Below are 19368 nucleotides of genomic sequence, written 5' to 3' on the forward strand. Positions count from 1 at the left end.
TTTATGATGTTTAGTCGTTAGCATTATCTCTACCTTTTGGCTCTGAGTTCAGTCCTCTCTTTCTGCCATGCTTCAGCTGCCACCTCATTCCAACCAAGGCCAGTCACTGAGGAATGTAGAAGCGACAGCCCATGTGTCTCCGCCATGCTTAATTTTAGCTGATGACCTAAAGCATGCGGTTTGACAGTCTGAGTAGAATGTAGACACAGGGTTATGGAGTTCGACACGGTCTTAGGAGTTAAAAAGTGTTCTTGCTCCTATCTTTCCTGTGTTTTGACATCTGAAGCTACGAAGACTCTGCTGATGCCTGGTGACCCTGATGAAAGCTAAAACTGAGTTAGAAGTTGGTACTGCTGCCTAGGTCATGTAGAAGACACTTATTTACACACGGACAATGCTTGTAGCAGGGGTGAAATGGATCCAGGGTAAAAAGAGCCTGATTCCAATTCTAGTCTTCGGTTTACCAGTTGTGTAACCTCAGGCAAGCCACTCAATAACTGGATTCCAGTGTATCTGTAAAATGGGCTTAATAATAATTCACATCTAGAAGGATTATTGTGGGGATTAAAGGAGTAAATATAGGCGATGTTGCTTAACCTTATCCTTGAAATTTAGTTGGACAGTTTCAACAGAACACATAGTTCTGATCTAACAATAATTAAATACTTTTGTGGGCCAAGCCCTGGGCTAGGTTCTAGCATTATAGAGATGAGTAAGGCCTGGTTCCTGCTTTTTTTTTTTTTTTCTTTAGATTTATCTATTTGCTTGAAAGGCAGAGTTGCAGAGAGAGGGAGAAACAGAGAGAGATCTACCATCTGCTGGTTCACTGCCCAGATGGTCTCAAATAGCTGGGGCTGGGACAGGCTGAAGCCAGGAACCTGGAACTCCATCCAGCCATGTGGCTGCTGGGCACAAGCATTTGGATCTTTTTCTGCTGGTTTCCCAGGTGCATTAACAGAGAGTTGGATTGGAAGTAGAACAGCTGAGACTCGAACCAGCACTCCAATATGGGGTGCCTGCAGTGCAACTGGTTGCTTAATCTGCTGCACCGTAACATCAGTTCCCTCAGTTTCCTTATTTATAAAATGTGGACTCTAATTCAGAGTTATTGTGATGATTAAATGTGATAAGGCATATACTATTTCCGGCACAATCCCTAGTACAGGGAAAATAGCAAATGGTGAAATTTTTCAGAAGAAATATATCCAAAAGGAAAGAGTACCTTTATATCATACTCAGTTGCATACTTTTGTGCCCCTGGTTATCTAGCCATTACTAATCCATCAGGCACTGTTCTAAACCCTTTGTATGAGCTCATTTACTCCTCAAAACAACCTCTGCAGGCAGTTAGTATTATGATCCACATTTCAAAGAGTGAATTTGAGCAGAAGCTGAGGCACAGAGAAGTTAGAAATCTTACTTTTTTTTTTTTTTTTTTGACAGGCAGAGTGGATAGTGAGAGAGAGAGACAGAGAGAAAGGTCTTCCTTTTTGCCGTTGGTTCACCCTCCAATGGCCGCTGCGGCCAGTGCATTGTGCTGATCCGAAGGCAGGAGCCAGGTGCTTCTCCTGGTCTCCCATGTGGGTGCAGGGCCCAAGCACCTGGGCCATCCTCCACTGCCTTCCCGGGCCATAGCAGAGAGCTGGTCTGGAAGAGGGGCAACCGGGATAGAATCCGGCGCCCCAACCAGGACTAGAACCCGCAAGGCGGAGGAATAGCCTGTTAAGCCACGGCGCTGGCCAGAAATCTTACTTAAGGCTACAAAGCTACTACGTGATGGCCCTGGGGATTCAAACCCAGGTACAATCACAACTGGGACGTGTTCTGAGAAATGCACTATTAGGCAGTTTCACTGTTTTGTGAACCTCAGAGAGTATACTTACACAAACTAGAAGGTCTAGCTACTTAGCTACTATATAACTAAGCTAGATGTGAGCCTAACTTAAAATTCTGTGTTTTTTTTGTTTTTTTTGTTTTTTTGTTTTTTTTTTACTTTTCAAACTTATTAAAAACTAAGACACAAACACACACGTTAGCCTAGGACTACACAGAGTCATGATCATTAATGTCACTGTACTCTGCCTCCACATCTTGTCCCATTGGAAAGTCTTCAGGGGCAATCAGACACTTGGGCAGAATATATCCTGAAGAATCTGACCGAGGCTGTTTTATGGTTAACTTTTTTTTTTTTTTAAATAAGATGTAGTACTCTCTAAAATAATAAAAAGATTATAATAGTAAATACATAAACCAGTAATATAGTAATTTATTATTACAATCAAGTATCAAGTACTATACATAATTGTATGTGCTATACTTTCATATGACTGACAGTGTACTAGGTTTACCCTAGCATCACCCCAAAGACCTGATTATGCATTACAATAAAATTACAATGCCTACAATGTCACTAGGCAATAGCAAGTTTTCAGCTCTGTCATAATCTTACAGGACCATCATATGCATATTGCATGACTCTGCTATGGCACCAGAGTCCACATTCTTTTTTTTTTTTTTTTCAAGATTTATTTAGTTATTTGAAAGGCAGGGTTACAGAGAAACAGAGAGAGAGAGAGAGAGAGAGAGAACTTCCATGCACTGGTTCACTCCCCAAATGACCACAATGACCAGAGCTGGGCCAATCCAAAAACCAGGAGCCAGGGTCTTCTTCCATGTCTCCCTCATGGGTGTAGGAGCCCAAGTACTTGGGCCATCTTCCACTGCTTTCCCGGGCCATAGTAGAGAGCTGGATCAGAAGTGGAGCAGCCAGGACTCAACCAGAGCCCAGGCACTCATATGGAATTCTGGCACTGCAGGCAGTGGCTTTACCCACTATGCCATAGCACCAGCCCCAGAATCCACATTCTTAACTACTAAGCTTTGAGCCTCCACTTAACTAGAATCAGGCAAAAACTCATTCATTTCTCCTCCACTTAACTACCCACGAACTGGTATCTGAACTCATACTCTCAGCTCCCTTTCTTGTTACTATGGGTGAAGTATCTCTGCTTTTATCAAAGGTTAGCTCTTTTACCTGGGCTTAGGGAGTCTCAGCCCAATGGAGGGCTTCACTGTTGCTAGTCTCTCCTGTTTCCAGTATGTCACCAGTTTTTCCCTCTCCTGAAAATCAGCAAAATAACATTCGCTACTTCCTTCAGTCAAAGGGAAAAAAAAAAAAAAAAAAAAAAAAGACCTCCTGGACCTCACTTCCACTTTTAGTTAATGCCTCCATTCACCAGCTTGCGTTTTAGCTCTTTCCCCTTGATATTTGCATGATTGGCACTTTCTCATCCTCCACATCTCAGTTTCAGCTTAAACACCACTTTCTGAGAAGCCTGCACTGACCATTCGCCCTGGCTTTCTATTCTATTGGGTTGGTCACCTTAGTAAACCCTCTGCAAAGGGTTTATCAGTATTGCATACTTTTCTTGCTTACTTGTTTAATGTTTTTTGCTTTCATCATAGAATGTAAGCTCTTAAATTGCAATGTACCTATCTGGCTTGTTCACTGCTGTATTCCCAGGGTCTTGTACTATGAACGTCTGGCTACTGTAGGTGGCTAATAAATACTGAAACTGCCCTTTAGGAGGTAAGTGACTTTGTCACCTACATTCTCCCCAGCTCACTGTGCCACTCGCACGACCTCCTTGCTGCTCCTCCTTACTGCCGACTCACTCACTCCTCATCCTTGCTATTCCTTCCCCTGGGAAGGCTTTTTCCAGTCTCCTTCTTTCACTTTTTCCTGGTCTTTGCTCAAAAATTACTTTCTCTTGGAGAAACTTTTTCTTTTCTTTCTCTCTTTCTTTTTCTTCTTCATACAAAGTGTTGAACTCTTTACCTAGAATAAAGTGAATCTTCTGTGTATTAAAAAGTTAAATGAAAATAGATCTTAGTAAAAAAAGAGACTGGGAAGAGGAGAGGGAAGAAGAAGAGGGGTGGGAGTGTGGGTGGGAGGGCTGGTACGGTGGGAAGAATTACTATGTTCCTAAAGCTGTATTTATGAAATGCATGAAAAAAAAAAAAAAAACAACCACCACCACCAACACAAAAGTTAATTTATTCAGGTTTTCCTAGTTTAGGCATTTAAAATAGCAGCCTTAACTCTTTCTCTCTCTCCTTGCTTAATTTTTCTCCATAGCACATACCATTTTTCAGCATATAACTTACTATGCCCTTGCCTGTTACCCATCAAGAAGGCTCCGCTGTACCCCAAAGCCTAGAAGAGTGCTTAGCATACAGCAAATATTTGTTAAACGACTGAATTCGTGGGATTAATGCACAAATGAATATCAGATGTGAAGTCTTTTCAGCATTGCTTATAAAATTATTTATGTGCCTGCATTTTCGTATCCCTGACATGTTGTCCTACACACAATAGGCACCAAAAGGCTGGGGGTTCGAAGGCGATCGCAGGGGGCGTGGCTCGACGAATCCACACGGAGAGGCCGCTGCAGACTCCGCCCCTGTCCCGCCCCAGCCCTGGAGGCCCCGCCCCCCGCATGCTGAAAGCCATATAGGCGAGTGACGTCAGGCCGTTTGTTGTCATTGGCGGCTCCCAAGATGGCGTCCATCGTGGAAGGGCCGCTGAGCAAATGGACTAACGTGATGAAGGGCTGGCAGTACCGTTGGTTCGTGCTGGACTACAACGCTGGACTGCTTTCCTACTACACGGTGAGTCCTCGGGTAAAGCTCCGAGCGCCTCCGGCCCGCGCTGCCGGGGTGGAGGCGGGGCCCGGGGTCTCGGATGGCCGGGCTGAGGTGGCTAGGCTGGGGGTGCCGCCGTACCGGAGGGTCCCTCGCCGGGGAGGGCTTTGCGTCCCAGACAGCCAATGAGGGTGAAGGAGATGCGGGCACTGACTGGCTGTCTGATTTATGGGGTGGGGGTGAGCCGTTATTTTGGGGGGTCAGGTGTTAGGCTGTGGTGGGGTCCGGCGCAGTTGTGAGTAGAAAGGGCGGTCGTGGTCCTGGCTGAAAGGTTCCGGTCGTGCGGGCTGTTCTGTGTCCTCGCGTTGTCATGGACTTTACACTGTCCCCTCAGGCTCCGTGAACGGCCGCACCCCTTAGCTTCTCTCCAGGGAGTGAAGAGCTCCTGTTTCCTCAGAGCAGTGGCCAGACGGGACTGGCCAGGTCTAAAGGTCATGCTCGACCCACACCAGGGGATCCGAAATCCTTCCTCTCTGTCCAGGTTGAGTGTCTGCTGCAAGGGACACACCCCTGTACCGAGGGGGAGGCGAGCGTAACCGACTGCCTAACTTTTGAGAGCAGAGCATGTCCTACACCCGAGTCTCTTGTTAGCCCAGGGAGAGAAAAGGGGCAGTGCGGTGGCCCCTGGGAGTTACATTCTGGGGTGGTCTGGGTTCAGGCTTCATGTCGTTAACACGAGTCAGTGGCCATGGGCAAGTGGCTGAATGACTGCGAATCTTGTCTGACTGTCCCCTCTGGCTCCGCTGCATTAGAAATGGAATGTGGGTGGAATTAGACAGCAATTACTTCCAAAGGTACTTCTTTGAATGGTGTGTAGTTAAGAATAGTCAATAAGAGGGAAAAAGCCACTTAAAAGAACAAAATAGAATGTTTTGAGAGCTTTAGGAGATAATAGAAGGCAAAAGAAAAACGTGATTATGGAAGAAGGGTTAATGTTGATGAAATGAGGACACATACTTATTCGCTCATTTAAAAAATGTTGAGCTCCTGCTATGTGCGTTTCCATGCCAGCAGGAATCAACAGGAATGAAGACATTCACTGTTCTCTGCTCTTGAGTTTTTATTCCATTCTAGTGGTCTCTTCCTTTTACTCTCAGTAACTCTGCAAGGTGTTCATTATCCCTATTTAATATTCCCATTTCACAGTTTTGGAATCTGAGGCTGCAGGTTTTTAAATAATTTACCCAAAATCACATAGCAGGAGTAAATAGTGGAATCAGGATGCTGAATTCTTGGCTTTCTTTTTCCACTACACTTCACTTCCACTAGGCAGAGGAGAAAAGTGCAAGCTCTGAATTACAAAAGGCAAGCTTGCAAAAGGAAAAGTATTACTTTTGCTGTGCTTCAACCATCCACTTCCTTTCTCTACATAATTTTTAAAGGGAAAAAGTCCAAACATTAATGAATCTTAAACACATTGTTCAAGATTATCTTTAGGTAGGCACGAAAGAGGCAACTGAACATTATGTTCCAAAAAGCCTGGCATTATGAAATCCCATGATTCAGAGAAATGAAGAGTAATAATGGGTTTCAGATGATGTGATAATCAGAAAATCCTATGGAATCTATTCAAGGTAGAGTAATCTCAGTGAGTGGCACCATAGAATTAAGTGACTCTGCAAATGCAAAATTTGTTTGGGTCTCAATCAAGGGCCACTAGAGGCCCTAATCTGGGGTTCTTGGGAGCTCCTGGCCCAGACAGAATTTTCTTTTTTCCTGTTCTTCCTTAAGTGTATCCTTTTTCTGCCTCCTTACGCTTTTAGTTTTTGAATACTTGGACAAATATCTCCTGCCTTATTGGCTACGTACAGGTTTTTATTACCCTTCTTTTTTTTCTTCTTTAATACTTAAACCTCTTTCTGATCTTCAACATTATGATTCGGAAATCACTAATGGCTGTTTAGAAGTCCCCCCCACCCCACCCACCCCAATACTTTGGTGTTAAACTATTTTCTTGCAGAGAAGCAACAGAGAAATTCTGTACTGTTTTGTGAAAATAAAGTGATACCCAATCCCAAATTATAGGAAGTTTAGTAAATGGTGGGGGGGGGGGGGGGAGCTAGGTATTCACTTCAAGGGAAGATAGAAGACACATTGAATGTTGGTAATGAACTCTGTATACTTGAACATCTTTAGTACATCAGGGTTCTGAAGGATTTGAGGATACATATTGGTGATTTGAATGTGGCTGATAGCTTGGAACTACATATATGAAGACTTAGTTGTACAGTCACTTAAGCAGGGCAGTAAATAGCAAGTCATTTTATTCTTTGTGTCTAAAATGATGTGGGCTAAAGGCTGGCCCTGTGGTTATAGGTCTTTTTGAGGGTAGCCATGAAAACCCAGATTGGCCTTGCTTTAGAGTTGGCCTATACTGAGAATGGATGTTGAGATAATCTCAAAATTAGATTAGGCTTGGTGGGATTACTGTAAACTGAATAGATTCACCCAAGCTTCACCTCAGCTTGGATCTTCACCAAACTTGACCTCTGGGAATAGAATGATTGTTGTACTGTATTCTTTTGTTTCATAATTTTCATAATCTGTGAATCTTTAGTTTTTGAAAAAGAGTTTCTGATGACCACTTTGAGGAAAGTAGATTAGGCTCAATCGCTTAATTATTAGAAATGTAATATACTGTAATTCACTTAGCAAGCATTTGTTAGGGCCCACTTTGTAATAGGCATTACATTGTTTATGCTAGGAGTACAACCCTGAACAAGAGCAAATTCCTCCATGTAGAAACTTGTAATGTAGCAGGGAAGACACTGAAACTTAATATTTTAAAAATATCACAAATCCCACAATAGAAATAAGAATAGAGTGCTGTGGAAACACTACCTGAGGCTTACAGGATAAAGGTAGAAGAGAAGAAGGGCATTTCAGGCCGTGTGAAAGGACATGCACTAACTACCTGTGTGTCAGGGGTACTGAGAGTTTCTGAGCAGCTCTGGTATAAAGGTGTATGTGGGAGATAATAGGAGATTGAGTCCAGAAGACAGTTGGAGTCATAAATCAGGCCTGGGGATATATTTTTTTTTTAAAGATTCATTTATTTATTTGAAAAACAGAGAGGGGGAGAGGCAGAGAGACAGAAAGCTCCATTGATCTTCCATCTGCTGGTTCACTTCCCAAATGGCCATAATGGCCAGGGCTGGGCCAGGCCAAAGCCAGGAACTTTACCTGGTCTCCCATTTGAGTGCAGGGACCCAAGCTCTTGGGCCATCTTTTGCTGCTCTCTTAGGTACATTAGCAGGTAGCAGGATTAGAAGTGGAGCAGTTGGGACTTGAACTGGCACCCATATGGGATGCCGGCACTGCAGACTTTGGCTTAACCCACTGTGCCACAGCGCCAGCCCCCTGGGGATAAAGATCTATTGGATTACAGCACAGAATTTCTTAGTTGACTTTTTAAAAATTAGTTGAGATGCCTAGGAAGGGCTAAGGCTATAAATTTGGGGACATTATGTGAGCAACCAACTGTGCATGTGAAACATGATCATCAAGGAAGATGAGGAAGGATGGAAAAATAAGGATGTATAGATACAGAAGAGGTTAGAAGATTAGAAGAGGTTAGTGGAGTTTGTGCCCTTTCTTAATTTATCCACTTTTTAAAAGATTTATTTATTTATTTGGATGAGTTACAGAGAAAGAAGGAGAGAATGAGAGAGAAAGAGAGAGAGATCTTCCATCTGCTGGTTAACTCGCTAAGTGGCCAGGGCTGAAGCCAGGAGTTTCATCTGGGTTTCCCACATGGGTGCAGGGGTCCAAACACTTGGGCCATCTTTTACTGCTTTTCCCGGGCCATTAGCAGGGAGCTGATTTGGAAGAGGAGCACCTGGTATACAAACCAGTGCCCATATGGGATGCCGGCATTGCAGGCACCGGCTTTACTGCTTCTCCCCAATGCCAGCCCCTAGCCAGTATTTATTGAGTGCCTACTGTGTGCAAGGCATTTAGCTAGGAATTGGAGTTAAAATGGCAAATAAGATGAAAGTCATCCATGCTGTCATGATACCTAGCATCTGCTGAGGGGGTGGGGTATAGCAAGTAGGAGCTGTGATGGGGAAAGCACTGGGTGTTTAGGAGGGTAGGGGCTCATGGGTGATTTACATGACACAGTCTTGGAGGATTAGGAAAGGTTTTCTACAAGAACCAGATTTGCTGTGTGACCTGAGTGGGTACAGAGTAGCATGGGAGCAGAGGGGCAAGTGCTTGAGACAAAGGGAAAAGGCATTTTTTGTTTATTTGTTTTGTTTTCAGGAAACAGGAGTAAGAAGCTTGTCAATCCTGCAGCTGTAGACTGTGAAAGAGGTGGTAGTGAAAGATGAGCTGGAGAACTGAGCAGGGAGCAGAAAATAAAAGGCTTTTTGGCAAACCTTGATAAGAAGGAATTTGAACTTTATATCCCTAAGGGCAGTGACGAGCTGTTTCAGGATTGTTGGCATTTTTTATCATGGAGATGTTTATAAAAGTAAAGAGGGTAGAAAAATGAATTCCTATAATCCAGCTTGTGTAACTATCAATATATGGCCAGTCTTGTTTTATTATACTCTCATTTTCATTTTTTTCTCCTCCACTGGATTATCTTTTTTTTTTTTTTTTTTTTTTAAGTTTTTGACAGGCAGAGTGGACAGTGAGAGAGAGAGAGACAGAGAGAAAGGTCTTCCTTTTTGCCGTTGGTTCACCCTCCAATGGCCGCCGCGGCTGGCGCTGCGACCTGCGCATCGCGCTGATCCGATGGCAGGAGTCAGGTGCTTCTCCTGGTCTCCCATGGGGTGCAGGGCCCAAGGACTTGGGCCATCCTCCACTGCACTCCCTGGCCACGCAGAGAGCTGGCCTGGAAGAGGAGCAACCGGGACAGAATCCGGTGCGCCGGCGCCGCAAGGCGGAGGATTAGCCTAGTGAGCCGCGGCGCCGGCCTCCACTGGATTATCTTAAAGTAGGTACTGTATTACTATAGTTCATTTGTGAATATTTCATATGTATCACTAAAAGCTAAGAGCTCTTTAAAAGATGTTATCAAAATACCATTATTACAGCTAGATATTAATAATAATTTAATAATACCAAATACCCAGGCTATTCCATTTCTTTGATTATCTCAAACATTTCTTGCCATTTGGTTTGTCAGTATTCCAAACGAGATCTACAGATAAAATTTTTGAGTCCCTATTAATCTATAGATCTCCCATCTTTGTCTCCCTCTTTGTCTTTTTGTTTGAAAACCAGGTCAAAATTACTCTGTAGATTTTCTACATTCTGAATTTTGTTAGAGACATTCTTTTGGTATGTCTTTTTGGCATGTTTAAACATGGGAATTGAAAGCAAGGTTTATGTTAAAAATGAGTGTATAGTCGGGATTTAAGGAGTGCACTAAAGATTTAGAACAATGGTTTGGGAGCTACCTAAAAGTAAACAGGGCCGGTGCCGTGGCACACTAGGCTAATCCTCCACCTGTGGCGCCGGCACACTGGGTTCTAGTCCCGGTCAGGGCACCGGATTCTGTCCCGGTTGCCCCTCTTCCAGGCCAGCTCTCTGCTGTGGCCAGGGAGTGCAGTGGAGGATGGCCCAAGTGCTTGGGCCCTGCACCCCATGGGAGACCAGGAGAAGCACCTGGCTCCTGCCATCGGATCAGCCAGCCGCGGCGGCCGTTGGAGGGTGAACCAACGGCAAAAGGAAGACCTTTCTCTCTGTCTCTCTCTTACTGTCCACTCTGCCTGTCAAAAAATTAAAAAAAAAAAAAAGGTAAACAGATTGTATGAGGAACTAGTTGAAATTACAAAATATGATTTGTTTAGTCATCACCCATAAGTTTGTAACCTTCCTTCTTGATTTGAATTGTTGTTTGCTTTTTTTTTTTTTTTTTTTTATGACATTTTCAAGAGAAGATTAGTGAATTAGTTACCTGGGCCATTCAAGAGGGAGATACCATATATTCTTTGCTGTTACACAGTGACTGGAAGAGACTCATAATGACTTTGCATTTTAAAACCACTGCTAGTCAAAACACATTTAGATGTTATTTGGCAGTGCTTAGCAGTATCTAGAAGAAAAAAAAAACTTACTCTCTAATTTTTATATTTTAGGTTTTTAAAGAGCTTGTGTATTTTTTCTCTTGTACCTATGTAAAAGAGATATCTCAGATTCTCCCATAAAGATATCAGCACCATTCTTATCAAATATTTAAATGTTAGCTTATACTTTCCTAAGTAAACTATTCTTAATTGTATCAGATGTGATTTTCATTAAGCTTGTGTTTGGGTATCTCTTATTTGAAGTGCTTGGACTAGAAGTGTTTCAGATTTTGAATTTTTTCAGATTTTGTAATATGTACATTATGTAATGAAGCATTTTGGAGATGGGACTCAAGTCTAAGCACAAAATTTATTTTTATTCATATATACTGTATATACATAGCCCGAGCATAGTTTATACGATATTTCTTTTTTTTTTTTTTTAAAGATTTATTTATTTGAGAAAGAGAGAAAGATAGAGAGAGAATCTTCCATCAGCTGGTTTACTCCCCAAATGGCTGCAACAGCCAGGGCTGGGCCAGGCCGAAGCCAGGAGCCAGGAGCCAGGAGCTTCTTCCAGGCCTCCCTCAAGGATGCAGGAGCCCAAGAACTTGGACTATACTGCTTTCCCAGGCCATTAACAGAGAGCTGGATCAGAAGTGGAGCAGCAGGGACTAGAACTAGCACCCATATGGGATGCTGGCACTGTAGACAGAGGCTTAACCTTCTATGCCACGGTGCTGGTCCTTACAGTATTTGTAATGCACCTGTATTTTTACCACAACCCATTGCATGAGGTCAGGTGTAGAATTTTCTTCTGGTGTCATATTGGCACTGAAAAATTTTCAGTTTGGGAATATTTCAGATTTCAGAATTTTGGATTAAGAATGCTAAACCTGTAGTTCAAGTCTAATAAAGTAGACTTTAAGTTGTAAAAGGAACAAAGAAAATGTGTATTTAACTTTAAAGGCCTTGAAAAGAAAACAAAGAAGATCTCCTAAGATGGTAAGTGGTATTGTGGGAGGAAGTGTGTAGAAATTTTCTATCTTTTGCTTTACTTGAATACTCTAGTCAGTGTTAATTTTTCCCTTTTCAAAACTCTTGAGCCTTTCTCATAATATTCTTTTGGGCATTTAATCATTTTATATCTGTTATAATTATAACTAACCATATCTGTAGTACATTCTTTATCTGTACTGCAAGTTTGTAAACCCCTTGATGGCAGTGTGTTCTGAACATTGGAATCTTCAAGCCCTACAGTGTAACACTTTATTCTGTAGCAAGTGGTATGTCTAGGGTCCTTCAAAGTAGGGTTAGAGGTGAGATGCAGAAGTGTGATTGGAATTTTTGTTCACACAATCTTGTAAGTTTTGCAGAATATACTAATAGCAAAATTTGTTTTTTGTGGTTTCTGTAAAACCTGATTAAGTCTATATTATCAGTAGTAGCTTTTGTTTAACCATCCAGAGTCAGATAGAACTGTGTGGGCTGGACCAGCTTTGTGGGGTAGTAGGTTAAGCCACTGCCTGCTATGCCGATGCTGGCAGCCTATATGGGTGCTGGTTCCTGTCTCAGCTGCTCCATTTCCAAACCAGCTCTCTGCAAATGTACCTAGGAAAACAGCAGGAGATGGCCAAGTACTTGGGCCCCTGCTACCAATATGGGAGACCTGGAAGAAGCTCCTGGCTCCTGGCTTCAGCCTGGCCCAACCCTAGCTTTTGCAGCCGTTTGGGAAGTGAGCCAGTGGATGGAAGATCTCTCACTCTTGCACTCACTTTTTGTAACTCTGCCTTCCAAATAAATAAAAAAATCTTAAAACAAAGCTGTATAGGGTCTTATCTTCTATGTTATTCCAGATAGGCAGGCAGTTGTTGCTTCTCTTGCAAGCAGTTTTGTTGATGGTAATAATCTAGAAAGATAGAAAGTAGAAGTGTCCTTATATAAGCCACTCCCTGTGAAGCAGTTGTGATGGGGTTAGATTTTCAAATAGTTAGATAATTCCAACCAAAGCACAAGGGATTTCAATTAAGGATTGAATTCATTTTACTATTTATATAGAAAAACAAATATCTGGCCTAATTGTTTTTCTTCTCTCATTTTATTGTAAAGGATTATCTTCTTAGACTACTTTGGACTTTCTTTAAGAAAGGAAATTTTGCAGACATTAAGTTTACATGGTAGGTGGAATCATACAAATGGAATCATGCAAGGAAAGTGTTTTGAGGTATTCATATTTTTCCCACTTACATGAAAATGTTAAGATTGTTATTATTTCTGTTTCCTGGAATTTTGTTCATGTTAAGTCACTGTGCCAAGATTGTCCACTTCTCTGATTTCTTGCAGCCTTATTGTGGTGCCCCTGGGTGAATGTTTATTTTGTTGCTCTGGTAGTTATCTCTAAACTCTCTCAACTCTCCTCTTTTCCATCTCACTAGTAAGAGCTTTTCATTAGTAAGAGCTTTCTCACTAATAAGGGCTTTCCAACAGTGACAGAGGCAGTCTGTTTGGTGAGAATGCTTTCAATTCTTATATCCCCAGATATTTTATTATACTTACTCTCCTCTTTATTTTGCCTGTAACCTTCCTCATCACAGTGGAAGAGGTCATCCTTCTGTGCTTTGGATTCTGTTTGCTCATATATTTTTCAAGGAACTCAGTCTATAGATTTTTTTTTTTTTTTTGCTTTATCTCCTCTCTCATGTACTTTCAACTTCTTCTCTATGGACTTTTCTTTAACAATATTACAGTTATGCACTGGGTGTTACAGGGCAATAGTTAAGATGCTGCTCACTCAGATCATGTGCCTCCTCTGTTGGACCATCTGGAGTGCTCGGGTTCAAGTCTTGGTTTTAGATCCAGTTTCTTGCTAATGCACATCCTGGGAGACTGCAGGTGATGGCTCAGGGGGTGGGTCTCTGCCACCCACGTGGGAGACTCGAATGGAGTTCCTGGCTCCTGGCTTTGGCTATGCCCTGTTGTCGCAGGAATTTGGGGAGTGAACCAACAATGGAAGATCTTTCTTTCTCTGTTGCTTTACCTTTCAAATAAAATAAGTAAATAAGAAAACTTTGTGAACAAAGCTCTATCTTTTAAAAATTTATTATTATTAAGTAATGCAATAAACATCTTAGTTGCAATAATTTATTCAGAATTTTTTAGGTTGCCTGTTGCTTTCCATTCATACATATAATCTTTACGTGTCGTATGAACATCTTTTAATTCCACTTTCTGTGAACTTTTGGTAGTATTCTTGTATCTAGGAATGGAATTGCTAAGTCATATGCTACCTTTTTGTTTAACAATTTTTAAATCTTTTTAAAAAGATCTTGTCTTTTTTTTTTTTTTTTTTCATTTTATTTCAAAGGCAGAGAGAGGGAGAGAGACAGAGAGACAGATGGTGATCCTGTGATTTACTCCCTGAAGGCCTACATCAGCTGGGGTTGCACCAGGCCAAAGCCAGAAGCCCAAAACTCACTCTGGGTTTCTCATGTGGGTGGCAGGGACCCCAAATACTTTAACCATAATCTGCTGCCTACCAGTGTGCATTGGCTGGATTGAAAGCAGAGTAGCTGGGACTTTCCCAGGCACTACCATATGGGATGCTGGCATTCCAAGCAATGACTTAACTGTGGTGACAAACACCTGCCCCGATTTAACATTTTGAGGAAAAACTACACTGTCTCCCAAATGCCTGTACTATTTTACATTTCTACCAGCAGTATAAGGTTTCTAGTTTCTTTGTATCCATGCCAACACTTGTTATTATCTGTCATTTGATTATAGCCATCCTGGTGGGAAGTAGTATCTTTTTGTGATTTTAACCACATGGTTATTGATGTTAAATATTATTTTGTGTGCTTACTGGCCATTTGCATATTGGCGTATCTTTCTTTGGAGAAACATCCATTTGTAGCCATTGACCAATTTTTAATTGTTTATTTACAAAAGGTATCTTCTAGATACAAGTCCTATATTAGATGCATGATTTGCAAGCATTTTCTCCCCTTCTGTGGGTTGTCTTTTCTTGGTGGTTTTCTTTGAACCACAAAACTGTTTAATTTTAGAGTGGGCATTGATAAAGACGGACACTACTAGGTGTGGCTGCATCCCAAATAAGAGTGCCTGGGTTTGAGTCTTGGCTTTGCTTCCAGTTCTGGCATCCTGCTAATGCACACTCTGGGAGGCAGCAAGTGATGGCTTAAGTAGTTGAGTTTTTGCTATGCAGATTAAATTCCCTGCTCCTGGCTTTGGGCTGGCCCCAAAGTCATTAAGCTATGGTGTACATTTGGGAAGTTAACTAGCAGATGGGATATCTCTGTCTTTGTCTCTCTGTTTTTCAATTATATAAAATCAATAAATAAAAAGTTAAAAGTAGATTTAATTTTGATACTGTCCAATTTATTATTTTGTTGCTTGTGCTTTTGGTGTCATGTCTAAGAAATCATTGCTTAGTCAAAAGTCACAAAATTTTATACCCATGCTTTATTCTGTAGTTATAGTTTTAGTGCTAATGTTCAGGTCTTTGATTCTTTTTTTTTAATATGTGATGTTAGGATCCAGCTTTATTATTTTGTATGTGGATTATCCAGTTTCCCATACCATTTGTTGAGAAGACATTCTTTCTCCATTGAATTGTCTTGGCATCCTAGTCCATTTTGTTGTTGTTGTTGTTGTTGCTATAACAAAATACCTGAGGCTGGGTAAATTATAAAGAAACAAAGTTTATTTAGCTCACAGTTCCAGAACTCAAAGTGCATGATACTGGCATCTTGAGGCTTCTGCTGAGGGCCTCATGGTGGTTGGTATCATATGGCATGAGCATGGGTAACAGTGGCAAATGGCACTTATGGAAGAGACTGAACATGTGGGGTGGCTTCACTTTATAACAACCCCTATTTCATTGTAACTAACCTACACCCTCAACACAGGCATTAATTCCTTCCCAGGTTGGTGCTCCCAAAACCTAATTACCTCCCACTTAAAGGTCTTTCACCTCTCATGTCCTTACATTGGGGATCAAGCTTCCAGCACTGAACCTTTGGGGGACAAGCCATATCCCAAACTACAGCAGTATCCTTGTTGAAAATCAATTGACCATAATGTGATGGTTTATTTTTGGACTCTTAAATCAATTTTATTTGTATGTCTGTTCTTATGCCAGTACTATACTGTCTCAATTAGTGAAATTATTATTACTTTGTAGTACATTTTGAAATCAGGAAATATGAATGCTTCAACTTGTTCTCTTTAAAGATTGTTTTAGTTATTCTGGGTTCTTTGAATTTCTATGAGTTTTTAAAAACTTTAATTTATTTGAAAGACAGGGAAGAAAGGAAGGAAAGAGAGAAAGAGAGACAGAAAGAGAGAGAGAGTGGGGAAAGGGAGAGAGAGAGCAAGTTTCCTTACACGGATTTACTCCCCAAATGCCTATAACAGCCAGGGCTAGGCCATGTCAAAGCCAGAAATCCAGAACTCAATCTACTTCTTCCATATGGGTGGCAGAGACCCAGATACATGAGCCATCACCTGCTGTATCCTACTGTGTGCATCAGCAGAGCCAGGACTTGAACCCAGACACTCTACTATATATTTGCATGTCCAAAGCAACATCTTAACCGCTGTGCCAAATGCCTGCCATCTCATGTAAATTTTACCTGCTGACTTTTTTTTCTTTTAAAGATTTATTTATTTATTTGAAAGGCAGAGTTACAGAGAAGGGGAGGCAGATTGAGAGAGATAGAGAGGTCTTCCATTAAATCAACACATCCCTCCTAACTGAAAAATATCTCTCTAATTCTGTCTCTGAAAACACCATCCTAACCCCTCGTCCTAGCAAAGGTCTCCAGTGGTAGCTTTGTTGCTAAACCTACTGAATGTCTTTCCATTCTTCGAGCTATTTCTATAGCATTAGGTGACATGGATTCTTTCTTTATTTTATTTTTAACAGGCAGAGTGGACAGTGAGAGAGAGAGACAGAGAGAAAGGTCTTCCTTTTTGCCGTTGGTTCACCCTCCAATGGCCGCCGCGGCCAGCGCACCGCGCTGATCCGATGGCAGGAGCCAGGTGTTTATCCTGGTCTCCCATGCGGGTGCAGGGCCCAAGCACTTGGGCCATCCTCCACTGCACTCCCTTGGCCACAGCAGAGAGCTGGCCTGGAAGAGGGGCAACTGGGACAGAATCCGGTGCCCCGACCGGGACTAGAACCCGGTGTGCTGGCGCCGCAAGGCAGAGGATTAGCCTGTTGAGCCACGGCGCCGGCCGATTCTTTCTTCTAAAGCTTTAAAATAGTAGTTTTACTGTTCTTAAAGGGATGAGGACCAATTCTTTTTTTTTTTTTTTTTTTGAGATTTTATTTATTTATGAGGTAGAGTTACAGACAGAGAGAGGGAGAGACAGAGAGAAAGGTCTTCCGTTCATGGTTCACTCCCCAAATGGCCACAATAGCCAGAGCTGCGCTGATCCGAAGCCAGGAGCCAGGAGCTTCTTCCAGGTCTCCCATGCAGATGCAGGGGCCCAAGGACTTGGGCCATCTTCCACTGCTTTCCCAGACCGTAGCAGAGAGCTGGATCAGAAGTGGAGTAGCCGGGACTTGAACTGGTTTCCAAATGGGATGCTGGCACTGCAGGCAGTGGCTTTACCTGTTATGCCCCAGCACCGGCCCCCTAACCTACTCTGAATTAAAAACAAAAAGCATAGTGGTGTGCTGCTTGGGACACCTGCATCCCGTGTTAGAGTGTCAGTTTGGGTCCCAGCACTACTACTACTACTACTTTTTGTTTTAAGATTTATTTATTTATTTGAAAGGCAGAGTTACAGAGAGGCAGAGGCAGAGAGAGAGGTCTTCCATCCGTTGGTTCTCTCCCTAAATGGTTGCAATGACTGGAGCAGGGTATCTGAAGTCAGAAGCCAGGAGCTTCTTCCAGGTCTCCCATGTGGGTACAGGGGCCCAAGGACTTGGGCCATCTTCCACTGCTTTCCCAGGCCATAGCAGAGAGCTGGATTGGAAGTGGAGCAGCTGGGATTCCAACGGTCTCCCATATGGGATGCTGGCACTGCAGGCGGCGGCCTCACCTGCTATGTCACAACACTGGCCCCTACTACTACTACTACTACTTTTAAAAAAAAATTTTTTTTAATTTCTTTAAAGGGCAGAGTTACAGAGAGGAAGAGGGAGATATTCCATCCACTGGTTCACTCCCCAAATGGCTGCAATGGCCAGGGCTGGGCCAGGCTGAAGCTAGGAGCCTGGAGTTTTAACCAGATCTTGGGTCATCCTCCCCTGCTTTCCCAGGTGCATCAGCAGGGAGCTGGATCAGAAGTAGAACAGCTGAGATTTGAACTGGCGCCCATATGGGATGTGGTCATTGCAGGCAGCGGTTTGACTCCTTACGCCACAATGCCAGCCCCCTCTTCTTCCTCTTCCTCTTCTGGCTCCTCTCCCTCCTCCTCTCTTTCCCTCCTGTTCCCCCCTCTCTCCTTTTTCTTCCTCCTTAGATTTATTTATTTATTTGAACTGCAGAGTTACAGAGAGAAATAGACAGACAGAGATCTTTCTTCCTGTGGTTCACTTCCCAGATGGCTGCATCTGGCTGTGCTGGGCCAGGCTGAAGCCAGGAGTCAGGAGCTTCATCCAGGCCTCCCACATGGGTGGAGTGGCCCAAGGACTTGGGCCATCTTCTACTGCTTTCCCAAGAGTATTAGCAGAGAGCTGAATCAGAGGTGGAACTGCCAGGACTTGAACTGTCACCCAATGGAATGCCAGCATGCATTGTTTTTACCCACTGGGCCACAGCACTATTCCAAGTCCTAGCACTTCTTTTTCTGATCCAACTAGCTGCCAATGTACTTTGGAAGGCAGCAGATGATAACCAAAGTACCTGGGCCCCTGCCACTACTTGGAGACTTCTGTCTCTTCTTGTCTCTCTGTCCCTCTGACTTTTAAAGAAACAACTCTTTTTTTTTTAACATTATAAATTTTTTAAACTTTTATTTAATAAATATAAATTTCCAAAGTACAGCTTTTGGATTACAGTGACTTTTTTCCCCCCCCATAACTTCCCTCCTACCTGCAACCCTCCCGTTTCCTGCTCCCTCTCCCATTCCATTCACATCAAGATTAATTTTCAATTATCTTTATATACAGAAGATCAATTTAGTATATATTAAGTAAAGATTTCAACAGTTTTCACCCACATAGAAATACAAAGTGTAAAGTACTGTTTGAGTACTAGTTATAGCATTAATTCACATTGGACAACACATTAAGGACAGAGATCCTACATGGGGAGTAAGTGCACAGTGACTCCTGTTGTTGACTTAACAAATTGACACTCTTGTTTATGGTGTCAGTAATTATCCTAGGCTCTTGTCAAAGAGTTGCCAAAGCTATCAAGCCTTTTGAGTTCGCCAACTCCGATATTATTTAGACAAGGTCATAGTCAAAGTTCTCTCCTCCCTTCAGAGAAAGGTACCTCCTTCTTTGATGGCCCATTCTTTCCACTGGGATCTCACTCGCAGAGATCTTTCATATAGGGTTTTTTTTTTTTTTTTTTTTTTTGTCAGAGTGTCTTGGCTTTCCATGCCTAAAATACTCTCATGGGCTCTTCAGCCAGATCCGAATCCTTAAAGGCTGATTCTGAGGCCAGAG

The 19368-nt window shown here is 42.5% G+C and overlaps 1 protein-coding gene across 4 annotated transcripts in view; it reads left to right on the forward strand.

Moving 5' to 3' along the window:
• Window positions 1-4530: 4530 nt before the first annotated feature.
• The window catches only part of OSBPL9 (oxysterol binding protein like 9), a 194666-nt gene continuing 179828 nt past the window's right edge, over window positions 4531-19368 (forward strand). For 2 of the 4 annotated variants that reach the window (XM_062191311.1, XM_062191312.1), the window contains exon 1: window positions 4531-4671. In XM_062191311.1, the coding sequence (XP_062047295.1) occupies window positions 4561-4671 (111 nt within the window). In that variant the 5' untranslated portion in view covers window positions 4531-4560. The remainder of the gene's footprint in view (window positions 4672-19368) is intronic. The other 2 variants (XM_062191307.1, XM_062191309.1) reach the window with 1 other exon arrangement.

The sequence above is a fragment of the Lepus europaeus genome, chromosome 5 (assembly GCF_033115175.1).
Source record: "Lepus europaeus isolate LE1 chromosome 5, mLepTim1.pri, whole genome shotgun sequence".
Lineage (NCBI taxonomy): Eukaryota > Metazoa > Chordata > Mammalia > Lagomorpha > Leporidae > Lepus > Lepus europaeus.